The sequence below is a fragment of the Actinia tenebrosa genome, unplaced genomic scaffold, assembly GCF_029948245.1.
Source record: "Actinia tenebrosa isolate PJP-AT-01 unplaced genomic scaffold, QUT_ActTen_1.0 PGA_scaffold8__29_contigs__length_14323225, whole genome shotgun sequence".
Taxonomy (NCBI): Eukaryota; Metazoa; Cnidaria; class Anthozoa; order Actiniaria; family Actiniidae; genus Actinia; species Actinia tenebrosa.
In genome coordinates, this window is record NW_028292585.1 from 8,105,495 (window position 1) to 8,119,325 (window position 13,831).

At 36.7% G+C, this 13,831-nt stretch overlaps 2 protein-coding genes and 1 long non-coding RNA gene across 4 annotated transcripts in view; 2 read left to right on the forward strand and 1 right to left on the reverse strand.

Moving 5' to 3' along the window:
* Window positions 1-9,150, forward strand: part of LOC116300471 (uncharacterized) — a 28,087-nt gene extending 18,937 nt beyond the window's left edge. The window contains exons 19-30 of one of the 2 annotated variants that reach the window (XM_031709356.1): window positions 182-292; window positions 564-683; window positions 1,067-1,094; window positions 1,641-1,726; window positions 2,565-2,684; window positions 3,347-3,460; window positions 4,511-4,612; window positions 5,252-5,302; window positions 5,760-5,792; window positions 6,532-6,645; window positions 7,315-7,486; window positions 8,460-9,150. In XM_031709356.1, the coding sequence (XP_031565216.1) occupies window positions 182-292; window positions 564-683; window positions 1,067-1,094; window positions 1,641-1,726; window positions 2,565-2,684; window positions 3,347-3,460; window positions 4,511-4,612; window positions 5,252-5,302; window positions 5,760-5,792; window positions 6,532-6,645; window positions 7,315-7,445 (1,010 nt within the window). In that variant the 3' untranslated portion in view covers window positions 7,446-7,486; window positions 8,460-9,150. Of the gene's footprint in view, window positions 1-181; window positions 293-563; window positions 684-1,066; window positions 1,095-1,640; window positions 1,727-2,564; window positions 2,685-3,346; window positions 3,461-4,510; window positions 4,613-5,251; window positions 5,303-5,759; window positions 5,793-6,531; window positions 6,646-7,314 lie in introns of both variants that reach the window. The other variant, XM_031709349.1, reaches the window with a different exon arrangement.
* Window positions 4,365-6,536, reverse strand: LOC116300564 (uncharacterized). Its single transcript, XR_004197635.2, has 2 exons — window positions 6,464-6,536; window positions 4,365-4,668 (listed from the first exon to the last, which is right to left on the reverse strand). It is a non-coding gene; the product is annotated as an uncharacterized LOC116300564 (long non-coding RNA).
* A 2,677-nt stretch (window positions 9,151-11,827) lies between the features above and the next one.
* Window positions 11,828-13,550, forward strand: LOC116300553 (adenosine receptor A1-like). The gene has a single exon (XM_031709440.2). The coding sequence runs from the start codon at window positions 12,094-12,096 to the stop codon at window positions 13,117-13,119; it is 1,026 nt and encodes a 341-aa protein (XP_031565300.1). The 5' UTR covers window positions 11,828-12,093; the 3' UTR covers window positions 13,120-13,550.
* The last annotated feature ends 281 nt before the right edge of the window (window positions 13,551-13,831 follow it).

The window sequence follows — 13,831 nt, forward strand, 5'->3', positions numbered from 1 at the left end:
TGTAGTGCCTAGGATGACCGTAATGGTGTCTTATTCAGGCAGCGCATTGTCATCGGATGTGAATTGATCTTGCCTGCTGTTTTTCAAAGGATTTATTACTTTGTTGTTCCCTGTTTTAACTGTCCCATATTTATCTTATCTGGACCTTGCTAGCAGTCAATACTGTTTTTGTTTTCGTCAGCTACTTCATGGTGTGACCCTCCCCCCTGTCAAAATGGGAACTGCACAGACACTGGTTCAGCCTTTACTTGCGAATGCCCTTCTGGTTTCAAAGGACGCTACTGTGAAATTGGTAAGGAGGCTTATAATATCATATATAGTAAAAAAGAAATAATAATATAATGAAGGTGGGACAATATCCGGATTCCCGGTGCAAGGGAATCGGGGTTTTGGAGTTCACAAGATTTTGGCTCTCTGAATCCCATAATCCGCAAGCCCATATTCGGGATCCGTATTTCACTACTCTCTTTGCAATGAACATATATACAAAATAATAAATAGGAATTAATAATAGTACATACATTTATTTCTAATCAGTTTTGTCTCTTTCTTCTGATGCGTAGACATCAACGAGTGTGATAATGGTGCATGTGAGAACGGCTCGCTTTCAGCCTGTGTAAACTTTCCTGGGGGATACCTGTGTAAATGTAAGCCTGGCTTCAACGGGTCACAATGTGATCAAAGTAAGTAATGGCATTCAGCCATAGACTATATCGCTAGTCTGTCGCAGCAATGCTTTCTGGGACTGTTGACTCAATAGCGCAGCGCAGCCGTGACGTCATAAAAACAAAGACAAAGGCGAAATTCGGACAAACAAACTTACAAGTTTACTTTCAGCAGATAATGTTCACAGCCGATCGCAGTTGATCTTAGTTTACATGGGTTATTATTGTAACTTTAAGTAAAAATAATAAAATCGGTTCGTACAATCCTCGTAGCGGTTAAACAGAATGCAATGTTTGTCCGAATCTTTAAGCTATTTTTAGAATCAGCGCGCTGCGCTATTAACTTCAGTTTGGAATCGGTCTTCGCGACCATTACTGAGCATCTATCTTTCACTTTTCAGATATCGATGATTGCTCGCCAAATCCTTGGTATGTATTCAGTGTAAGCCATTCCGAGGTTGAAGAAAAAACTGAGTCGAGTTGGTATTACAGTGCATTTTGGGAATGTTTTAGTGGGACATATTTCCAAGATGGCGTCTAGTTCGTGCCCAACTCGACCAAAATGTTCTCTCAAACTAGGAATTGCTAATATATTGCTGCGCTATGGCTATTTTTCTGGGGAAGTCTTACTCGAGAAATTTGGGTATTAGTCCTTGGGTATTAAGGGTGTAATATGTTGGGAGGTTCATACTATTCTACACGGGCTGCAATAGACCTTTTACCTTGGACGTAATGTTTTCCCATTTCAGACCACGTGTCATTCTCTTGAACTAAGCAGATGCTTTGTTGAGTTGTATGTATCCATATTCATTTGTTTTCTTATTAATGTGCAATCGTTAAACAGAAAAATTATACTCTAGGGAATGACACGTGGACTGAAATGGGAAAACATTACGCCCAAGGTAAAGAGGTCTAGTCTGCTTTACGGATAGATTATATTGCGCTGATTATTGGCTTGTCATTATCATTATTTAGTCTAAATGGAGGTTCTTGTGACGATGGAGTCTTATCGTATACGTGTAGATGTCAAAATGGCTTCGAAGGACCAAACTGTGAAAATGGTGAGGAAAAGCAATGAATAATTATTTTGAAAATCGTGCATGCTTTGAGCGATCTGCTGGATCACTATGTCAAAGCCAGCAATCTTTATCCATGCATGCATCCCACCCTATCCCACCCCACCCCATCCCATCCCATCCCATCCCATCCCATCCCACCCTATCCCATCCCATCCCATCCCATCCCATCCCACCCATGTCATGCCATGTCATCGTATCCCATCGCATCCCATCGCATCTCATCGCATCCCATCGCATCCCATCGCATCCCATCGCATCCCATCGCATCCCATCGCATCCCATCGCATCCCATCGCATCCCATCGAATCCCATCGCATCCCATCGCATCCCATCGTATTCTATCCAATACCATGCATTCTCCAATTAACTCCCTTGGTCCATTCGTCCGTCTGTCTGTCCATCTTCCTGTTAAGCCTGGTTCACACGAGCAACGCAAACGTAAACGCAAGCGCAAACGCAAACGCAAGAAAACTACGTGTGAACTACAGTAACACAAACGCAAACGCAAACTCAAACGCAAACGCAAGGAATGGAAAATTTTCCATTTTCTTGTGCTTGCGTTTGCGTTTGCGTTTGCGTTTTTAACGTGTGAACCGGAGAAAACGCAAACGCAAGCACAAACGCAAGACGTGGTTCACACGAGCAACGCAAACGCAAACGCAAGGAAAATACGTGTGAACTATAAACAATCACTACTGCGCATGCGTATCTTAATTTACTTGCATTTGCGTTGTACGTGTGAACATTGCTTGCGTTTGCGTTTGCGTTGCTCGTGTGAACCAGGCTTTAATAACTACTATTCATCCTGTATTTGTTCCAGATATCAACGAGTGTCTGAGAAGTCCCAACATATGTGGTCCAAGTAAAATATGCATAAACAGCATTGGTTCGTACGCATGTATCTGTCGAGAAGGGTATACTGGTGATGACTGTTCTACAAGTGAGTATATATTTAACAATAATGAGTCAGTACCCGTGAGCCGAATGTTTTAGTCAAATTTAACTAGTCGGTCACTGAGATATAGATGCAAACAAGTTTTAAATTAAAGTTAAGGTTTTGGTTTTCAAAGCCGGCACTTTTCGCTACTAGTAGGCTATAACTTATAGCCTAGTATTAGGTTATCGAATCAGAACCCAGCATTGATGATAGACCACTAGTTGTATTTGACTAAACTTTGTTAGCACTACATGCCCAAGAAAGCTAACAGTTATAACATAGTTAATAGCTATTAACTATGGTTATACAAGTAAAAACCATATTGATCATGCATTAACCGGTTACTCTGATACGACGATTGCGCATGTCTAAACTTCGAAGACCTCAAAATCAAATAGATATATTAGATATTTTGCAAACAAATCTTGTATTAAGATGATATATTCATGAATAAGCGATAGGCGTAGTTGATACAGCCAGCTTGCAATTTTTGTCTAAAGTTCTTTCTTATTTCTGGTTTTCATGGCCGCCATGTTGGTCGAATTTAACGAAAAATTTGATTGCGACAATTGGTTTCTTTCTTATATCAACCAACATGGCCGCGATTCCTTTTGTTATTTCTTTCTAATGAAAGCCAGCATTTCAGTGTTGAAATTTTATTTCAGATATCAATGAGTGTTCATCCAATCCCTGTCTCCATGGAGGTGTGTGCAAGGACAGTTTAAACGGCTTTACTTGTGAATGTTGTCCTACTTGGTCAGGGAAAACATGTGAAAAATGTAAGTAATGGCAACTAACTATGAAAACTGTAAAAACTATGAAAAGAAGCGCATGCGCAAACGCAAGCGCAAACGCAAACTCGAACGCAAGCGCAAAAGAAAGGAAGATTTTGTTTTTCTTCGTTGGCCTGCGCTTGTGCTTGCGTCAGTTTGCGTCGCTAGTGAGAACCACCAGCAGATCTGAGAGAAAAAAATGTTAGCCAATCAGAATCGAGAAAATTTGCAAAACTTAAGTGTCATTTTTCCTCTTGAAATTATGGATTTCCAGACCACCAAATGAAATAGAATAACGTTACTAATATATAGGAGGTTAATAACAGCCGAACACAATAACTAATGAGTTTTACATCTTTATTGGAATTTTCGACAGGTTTTATTTTTCGCTAGTCAATTTTCACAGGCTTTATGACGCCTCAGTTTTGCAGTGACCTCATTTCTACGTTACTATTTCAGATCAACTAGCAGTCTTTATATATTCTTGATTATGTGTTATCTTGATGTTTTTGGGTATTTATTGAGCTACATGTTTAGCTAGCCATTGATGATCACCACCATGATGGTGTCAGCGTAAAGGTGGTTTATATCACGTGACTTGAGCACCCTCTAAAAATACTAATATTCAGGGCCCGGTTGTACGAAGCCTGGATAGCGCTATATCCGATAAATTTATTAGAAAACAGCATCGACTTATCCTCTGGATAAGGATTTATCCGCCGGATAGCGCTATCCAGGCTTCCTACAACCGGGCCCAGGTTGATTTACAGCAGGCTGCTTGTGCTGTGAACATGGCTGACAATCATGCGAAAACTATCGTATATATATATCCCATAATGTCCTGGGCAATGATGCCAGTGTGCGACATTTAGAATTTTCTGCACAAGAGGAGAAAAGAAAAATGGCGATCGAGCGTGTTCATATATTTTTATTTCAGGATTAAATCATGAGCATCACAACATATGTTACTGCATTGTGTTGTCTTATTTCCATGATTTCCATGTCTCTTTTCCATAGTTATACCATAGTGTCTTAATGTTATTACTTCTTTTCCAGGGATGGCGCGATTTGATCCATGCGGCTGTAGCGACCACGGTACTTGTGTCTGCAACATGACAACCGCTGATAATTACTGCCAGTGTGACAAGGGATTTAAAGGTAAGCTAGCTCGATGTTGCAAGAGCTATTACAGCTACAGTACACGGTACTTGTGTCTGCAACATGACAACAGCTGATAATTACTGCCAGTGTGACAAGGGATTTAGGGGTAAGCTAGCTCGATGTTGCAAGAGCTATGACTGCTACAGTACACGGTACTTGTGTCTGCAACATGACAACTGCTGATAATTACTGCCAGTGTGACAAGGGATTTAAAGGTAAGCTAGCTCGATGTTGCAAGAGCTATGACTGCTATATCTTTAAAATTGCACTGAGTTGGGAGTCATGTTTATGAAATTTTTAATTGTTTTCTCGGACTTTTTTTATGTTTTACAATTTGACGTTTTGATCCCAGATGACGGATCATCTTCAGTATAGCAATGTTTACACGGGCGCTATTTGATCTCACTAGCGTTCTGCTATACCTAATTGGTCATGCAATCAGCGATGGCCATTTGCCCTTCATACCTTCAACCTTTTTTGAAATAGCTGGTTTTCAGGAAGCTTGATACAGTCGTTCTTTGATCTGTCATCTTTCATTGTCTACCATTTTCTACTGTATTTAGATCTACTCTACGCGGCAAATACGCCAAAATTAAAACGCTGTTATAACTCTTATTTATTTTGATTATCATTTAGGGTATAAATGTGAGATCAATTCCACCGCAGAGGCCATCGAAAGAGAAAGAGGTTAGTGTCATTATAGGGGCGGATCTAGGGGAGGGGTGCGCAACCTCCATCCCCTAGATGACCTGATATCTACTGCATTGTTGTTTTTTTTTGAGTTTGTAAGCAAAGTTTCGTTCTTAAAGCAAAAATCCTGGATGGTGCACCCCCCTCCCCCCCAGAAACAATCCTGGATCCTCCCATGCATTAAAGACAGACAGACAGACAGACAGACACTAAAATGAGGATACGTTAACAATATATGTTAAGCTACTGTAGCCAATGTTTCTTGCAACATGTGTAACAGCTTTGACGCAGTATTGTAGAAGTGAGATCTAGCTTTTCCAGATTTTTCAAAGTTTGACATTCCGTAGCAAAAGAATACAGCTGCATGGAACATTGCTTACTGTAACAGCGGCGCATGTCTTCTGTATTAAATCTTTTTTATTTCACTAATTTCTTGTTTGGCTATTATCACCAGCTGATAAAGCAAGACAAGAAAAGGAAGCACAAGGTACGTTTGTAATCATCTTGTTTGGGGCGTGGTTATGCACATGCATATCACAGGACAAATTGCGCGCGCTTAAACTGATGGAAATATGTTGGAAAGTGGCGATACCCAATATATTTCCATACCATATAAATTCAAAAAATATGGAAATATGTCCAAGACTGGTCCTCCTTGATTTAGTTTTGGACACTTCCAACGTATTTCTAAGTATTTCAAACATTCACTTCCAACTTATTTTCAACATATTTTCAACCTGTACGCGTTATTCCCAGCAAATTTCCAACATTTCCATAAAACGTCCGACATTTTTCCATGATCTCAACGCTGATCTGAAATAGTGACGTAGAAGTGTCACCATTGCAAAGCTGAGGTCTCATGAAGCCTTCACAAATCAGTTGATCAGCGAAAAATTTAAAAGATGCCAGCCTTCGCAATTCAAATATAAGGCTCATCAATTATTGTCACTGTTATCAACCACTAAGTGATCATGGTCTCTTCCAACCGCTTTTTATCAACGCTATCTTTTTCATTTCCCCGAGAAATCCATAAATCCAAGAGTTAAAGTGACGCCTCAGTTTTGGCGGAATTTTCTCGATTCTAATTGGGTAAAAAAAAAAAAAAAAAAAAAATCTCAGATCAGATAGAGATCAATGGATATTTCCGGGGATACTTACTCTCTGCACTCTAATGCCAACTGTTCATAAGTCATTTATTCAATGTACTTTATGATTGTTCTTTCCAGAAAAGCAAACCAAAACCATTGCTGTAGCGGTCGTATTTAGTATACTTGGTTCCATCGTTGGAGGACTTATTGTGTTCTTTGTGGTCAGGAGACGAAGTAAACCAGTCCCATCAAGTGAGTTGAACAACACCTAAATCAATATTTCCAGCATCGATTCTACATGAAGTAAATAGTTGAATGGTTAAATATTTTTACATGATTTGAATGATGCATCTTGGAGAATATCAAACCTAACTTGAAATTTGAGTAGCCCAAGTCTTGGTTGTAAGAAATTTACGTTCGCGCGTTCAATACAGTAGAAAGTTCGACCTTGTAAACAGGTTTTAATAATTGCCATTAATATTCATGTGTGGTCAATGTTCTGAATTCATTGCTTAATAGACCATATGAAAAACGAGTGTAAGACTGGGAACGAGCACCACAAAAAACAAGTAATGATTTCAAAAATATATTTTCATTACGAGAAAGACCATGTCTAAATTAGTAATTTCAGAAAGTTCTGTTGTCATATATTAAATCCCTGAAGAGTTAAAAGCATTTGAAATGTACCAAAAACATGATGGCGAAGCTGGTAGGCCCTTGGTTGTTGTTTCCATACAAACCTTTCTAATTTCAAACAGCTGTAGCTTTTTATCATTTAATGCTACTACACTAAAATTTTGGAAGATCACTAATTTCCATATACTCTTTCTAATGAAAGCATTATTGACTTCTACTGATGAACGAATGTATCTCAAAGGACATGCCCTTTTTCATATGGTCTATATTTTTGTTTTAATTTAGAGCCAATAAAAGATATTCCAGACAACGTGTTTTACGAAGGTGGACAAATGATGTTCAGCAACCCTGCTTACACCAAGGGCGCGGATGAAGACGGTATAGTAGACCTCAATGGACACCTGAGCAGCTGTTGATACACCACCTCATCTATTCCTCTCCACCATCTCCTTATATGGTAGGTCACATGGTCTACGTAGCAGCCAATCGAATGAAGTCTCAGTGTCTAAACGTCATAATCATCAAAAGATAAAAGCAAAAGAAATAAGTTATCAAGGAAAATATGAATAATTTAATTCAAATTGGTAAATACAGTTAAAGCGGGGAGTATAATTAGTTAATAACGATGTCAAATATAAAATAAGAAATTCTTAAAATAGTGCCGGATTTGGGTAAAAAAAAGGCAAAAAGCCATATGACATGTACTAAGACTAAGTATAGCACATTATTAAGACGTGTGCAGGATGAAACGAAGCTTCCTTTAATCATTCTAACTAGGTATGCATTATAAATATTCTTATCCAAAAACTCGTTTTTTATCGGTTGATGTTAATCGATTTACTTTAAAGAGCTCGAGGTTTTCCGGCGTTAAACACCCTTTTTGAAGTAGACCAATATGAATCCCTCTTTGGTTTAATCTAATCTAGACTACAATAGACTGAACAGTATTGTGCTTATTATCACTACGTTATTAAGATTATTCCTGACATTACTTTTAATTCTTTTAGTCTAATCTAAATAATACTGTAATAATAACTTTGAGATCTATTATTAGATATCGTATAGTCATCACTATAATTATATACACACGCGCACATGCACCGTATTATTTCTCATTCATGTTTTCATGCATAGGCTAATTAGGCCCCGTCCACACGTATCCGGAAATTTTTTTATCCGCAAATTATTTTTTGCGGATACGAAAATGTTTTCGTCCACACGCAGCGTATTCGAATCGTTTTCACCGTCTACACGTATCTGTTTTCGTAAAATTTGCGGATACGGACACAAAAATTTGCGGACACGCGTGGACGCAACCCGTATCCGCAAAAAATTATAAATTTGCGGATACAAAAATTTTCGGGTACGTGTGGATGGGGCCTTAATCTGATGCTATGACACAGGAACTCCAATTGCATTTTTATTTTCAGGCCGCGTTTTAGTGGCTTCATCGACGCTACACTATGTAACTTCCCCTACAAAACCACAGGTAACCCGCTCGGTATTCCGCCGGTAATTCGTTCACCAAAGCGAAAATAAGACCAGCTGAGTTAACCTTCAGAACGACCTCAAAGTCAAGCAATCAGAATTGAGGATTCGACATTGTATTTTGATTAGCATTTCACATGATTTTGCCAAGAGAACCCATGAAATGCAAATTATTTATTCTTTACATTGTCGTAAACGCTTGTCGAAATCATAGCGGAATTTCATTTAGATTGGCAAGAGAAATATATATTGTACCCAGCCCCTGCTCGGAAAATGCTAACCAAAAATAGTTACCAATAGTTCCTTTCGAGGAAAGCAGTGAACTCAGCTGGTAATTTTGATTATGCATTATTTAAACCATAGACTTTGGATATTAATTAATATCCTATTAATTGATCATTGATGATAAATAATTATTAATTTTTAGATATAAGAAACTTTTTCTTATAATAGACATGGGTGTTGAGAAAACACCTGAATTGCAATAGGGGAAGGGGAGGGAATAGTATATTTGCATCATCCCGTGGGGGGAAGGGAGAAGCGATATTTAAATGTTCATTGATTTGTTGTAAACGTAGATTTGTAAAAATAAAAATATGAATTAGATTTTAATAAATTTTTTATTTCGTTTCATTTCGTTTCGTTTAGTTTCGTTTCATTTTATCAGTTATTTTATTTTATTTTATCAGTTATTTTATTTTATTTTATTTTATCAGTTATTTTATTTTATTTTATTTTATCAGTTATTTTATTTTATTTTATCAGTTATTTTATTTTATTTTATTTTATCAGTTATTTTATTTTATTTTATTTTATCAGTTATTTTATTTTATTTTATCAGTTATTTTATTTTATTTTATTTTATCAGTTATTTTATTTTATATTTTATTTTGTTTTATTTTATTTTATTTTATCAGTTATTTTATTTTATTTTATATTTTATTTTGTTTTATTTTATTTTATTTTATCAGTTATTTTATTTTATTTCATTTCATTTCATTTTGGTTTATTTTATCAGTTGTTTTTTTAATTTAATTTAATTTATTTGTTAAATATTTTATTTTATTTTCTATTCCAATGTTGTAGGATGGGTTTCTTCATATTCACTAAGATTTTCTATATATTACTAAGTTAGAAAAGCGCACTGTTTCGAAAATTATGACTTATATATTCTTATGTTTTACACTGATATTCATAACGTTAATTAATATCACACTATTTAAATCCTTATTTTTTATTCATGCATATACTCCTTTCCTAAATATCATATTTCTTATTTCCTTTACATTTTCAAATACATTGGGTAGGTTTTCTGTTTAAATTTTTATATATATTTAATCCAATGCACAGCATGTGTCATTCCTTTGTCACTCTGTTCTCGAGCTCAGGTCAACTAAACCTGACTTCGCCCCTTTGTCACTTCTTAAAATCTTAAAGTGCTCCATCAATTGTTTCTACTCTGGTCTTATTTAGTCAAAAAGCCACTTCAACTAACTTTCTAGCGAGCATGCTGAGGTAATAAGTCTTGGAAAGGGACCGAAAAGACTTCAAGTGGTTCTTACTCAGTGTAGTAGAAAATATTCTAGAACTGTCAATTGCCAGGGGTCGATTGCTTCCTCTGTAGAAAGTGGGAGATTTAAATATAAAAAGAATGATTGTACTAATGAATTGATGGCGAGTAAAAAAGAGAGGAAGGAAGAAAACCAGATAAGAAAAAAAGCAGGCATAAGAAAACTAATATATTGACAAGAAAATGCGCACTGACCAGCTTCCTAAACAAAGTATTGTGGGAAAAAACAAAAAACAAAACAAAAAAAAAAAAACAGATATAAAAATAAAACAAAAAAGAAAAAAAGAAAAGAAAAGGATAAAAGGAAGGAAGGAAGAAAAGGAAGGAAGGGGACAGGGATATCGTTTATTTCAAGTGGCTAACTAACTAATAGAGCTTAATTTCTCAAATAAGGAAGAATTCCTTGATAAGAAAACAAGAACTTGGCGAACGAAAAGCAACACACTTATGTTTTTTTCTTTTTTCGTATTTTGGGGGAAAGAAACCGGCACGCGATTCTATTAAATTTCATGTTCTGTTTTTGATCGGGGAAAACACTATAAAATTGAACAGAATATTTTAACATATCAAAACTAGTACCCAAAAGAAAAGATCTGATCCCGAGGATCGTACTAATTGAAATCAAGCTCGGTATTTTCTTCGGATTTGTTTTTTGAATTCTAATTACTCGTTCAGTTCCAAAGACTCGTTAATTAAGCGGACATCTTTCGTTTAGTTATTCAGCGTCGATCTAAATCTGCCTTGGACTAAGTTATCCTTGTACGATAAGCTGTTATACTTTTACTACTATATCGTTGAATTACGCAATGAAAATAGCGGATTTTTACCTCAACGAATGACGATAAATTGATCTAATTAGCAGGAAAATCTATAGGTTGTTATTGTTACATACACCCAAAACTTAGATATTATTGGGTATTTCTTAACAGCTATTCGATCAGTTAAAATCCCCAAATTAATTCATTGCATTTTTACCTGAAATGTAAAAAATATAAAATATATTTGTCTTTCCTGCGGATTAGAAACCACCGATTTTCTTACTCATTATTCCCAACGAGCTATATAAAATTAAATCATCAGTTCTTAAATCCTCTTATACAAATCTTCTCTGTATTTATTAATAACGTTTTGCACAGCTGGTTTTAAGAAGAAATAACTATTTGTATTAAGTGAAAGAAGTTTTTTTGAGGTGATTGAAACTTTGCTTATGATGCCAACACCGTCAAATAATGGTTTTATAAAACTAAATGAGAAACGATACGCCTGTTTCTCCAGGAAATGAAGCCACTGAAAAATTACAATTATGCGCGAGACTGAATTTTGTCCGTTGTTTGAAATATTAGGACTTCTTAGTGCAATCTGAGGGTGTTATTTGTGAAACGACGGAAGAGACTCGAGATTATTTCATTGTGAGGATTATAACAGAAAGAGGGAAGTGTTTGGCATGAAAAATTGATAAAATTTACGACTTAAAAGACATGAATTTGAATATCAAGACCAACTCATTCGAATTATTCAAATTTAAACTAAAATTACCGGTATGAAAATACGAATTGCTATGTATTAAAATAATAACCCAAATCAGCTATCTAGAGTAGGGTGTTTTAATTAGTCGATATGCATGTAAACAAGTGGTCAATGACAGACATCGATAACCAGATCCCAAGCATTGAACGTCATGGACGGTCGATTTGCTAGATTGGAACAACTGAGATTCAAAATTGAATTATCCTTGTGCGGTGCTATACTATTTCTGCCCCTGCTAGCTAGCGGCTAGTCAAAGTGCATGTAATCAAACCAAAGTAGTTGCATTAATAACTTTATTTAGAAGCAGGCGCAGGCAGGTGCAGTTGTACATTTAAAATCCCAAGCCTTGAGATCCAGTTTCATTCTCTGATTTAGTGGCTAATTGGATACTTTCTCTGTGCCTTGACAGCACTTGTCGTCTTTACGACAGACCGTAAACTTCTTTGACATCAGGTTGATTCGCATGAACGTGTGGAACGATGGCTGAATCTGTTGGGTTTGTTTTTCATGTCCTCTTTCTTGTTCTCCTCATGATCGTCATAATATGTGGAAACAGTTTGGTCATCATTGCTTTCAAGACCAACAAGCGCCTTCGAACCGCAACATACACCTTCTTGGTAAGCTTGGCTGTCTCAGATTTCCTCGTGGGCAGTGTTTCGTTGCCTCTGTGGGTCTATCATCTCAAATATTATCCAAGCAGCGTCGAGGTTGGATTGACCAATTTTTACGCGTGCTTTGACATTTTCAGTGCCTTGGCCTCGATCTTTCATTTGACGGGAGTCACTCTTGAACGATGGATTGCGATTTGTAAACCATTTTACTATAACACTCTTTCCAAACGCTCATATCATATCTCAATTTTGATAGCGTGGTTTCTGGCGCTTGCTGTAGCGGCGCCGTATCCAAAGATTTATATACCGAAAGAAAACCTGTTTATTGCTTTCAAGGCCTACTCTGTTATCATCTTCCTTATGGGACTTGTTATCCCTTCAGTATTGATAACGTTCGTAAATCTGAGCATTTTCAAAGTCGTGAAATCTCTCGTGAAGACCACTCGTCAACAGCTCGATCAATCCTCCGATCGGGTCTTGGACAGAAACATTTTTCGAGATCGTAAAACTGCAATGACGTTGGTATTAATTACTACCTTATTCTGCGTCTCTTGGACGCCTTTTTTTCTCATCAACTTAGTCCCTATCTATTGTGGACATTGCTTTTCACCGATGCTTGGTAACGTCAAATTCGTATCGTGTGTGAAGTGGCTGCATTACAGCAACAGCGCCTACAATCCAGTTGTCTACGCTTTTCGTGATGCGGAAATGAGGATGACATTTGTACGACTGTTTAAACGTTGTGGAAGAGTTTTGAAAAGTCGACAGAAACCTAAATCAGAGTGGGAGTTGTCTTTGAACACTGACTTCATATTAAGTCCGCGCTCAGTGAGTAACTATAATCGTAGAGCAGATTTATCTATACCTTTAAAGACCAAAGTTTCATCAGTTTAGTTCAATAGTACTCCGTAATTAGCAGTAGATGAAAAAATGTAGTACACTATGCTAGTTTATTTGTATCAAATGCCACAATAGTTAGATTAATATCCTGAGACCATAGACACATTTCGAAGAGTTTGCTTTAATACTACGGCCTAATTAACCAATTTATTTTATACCTTTATATTCTACGATAGACTGTATTCTATTTTTATTTCATATATAAAATATACCTTTTTCGAATTCGCTTGTGCAACAAAAATGTTGACTATTGCAAAAGTGAAAATCCTGTGAAGGCATTAAAACACTTGAAAAACGAAGATCAATGTTCAAAGCTTTAGCAAATTCTAATTTTATGCCTTTTAAAATTGTTTAAAGAATGATTTAGACTGTACATATACATATACAAATGGTACTGTATAAATGAATTTACACCCTCCTGTCAACATATCTGACCATATTTACTTATCACCTCAAACTCCATCTCTGCTGGTGAATTTAATCTTGCCCGCGGCAGGGTACTTCCCCTCTTCCGGAGCTAACTACTTAACCACCCATCGATTCATCCATTGACTGCTCCCTGGTTAGTCCTTGCCATTGAGGTTTATTTCGGTACAACGGTGCCTCCCCTTTCACCTGCCAATAGGTAACCAGTTATATCTAGTAGGGTCGCTGGTTTGAGCCCTGCGGTCGCCACCCGTGAATTGAGTTTGTTTGAAGTGTTGTT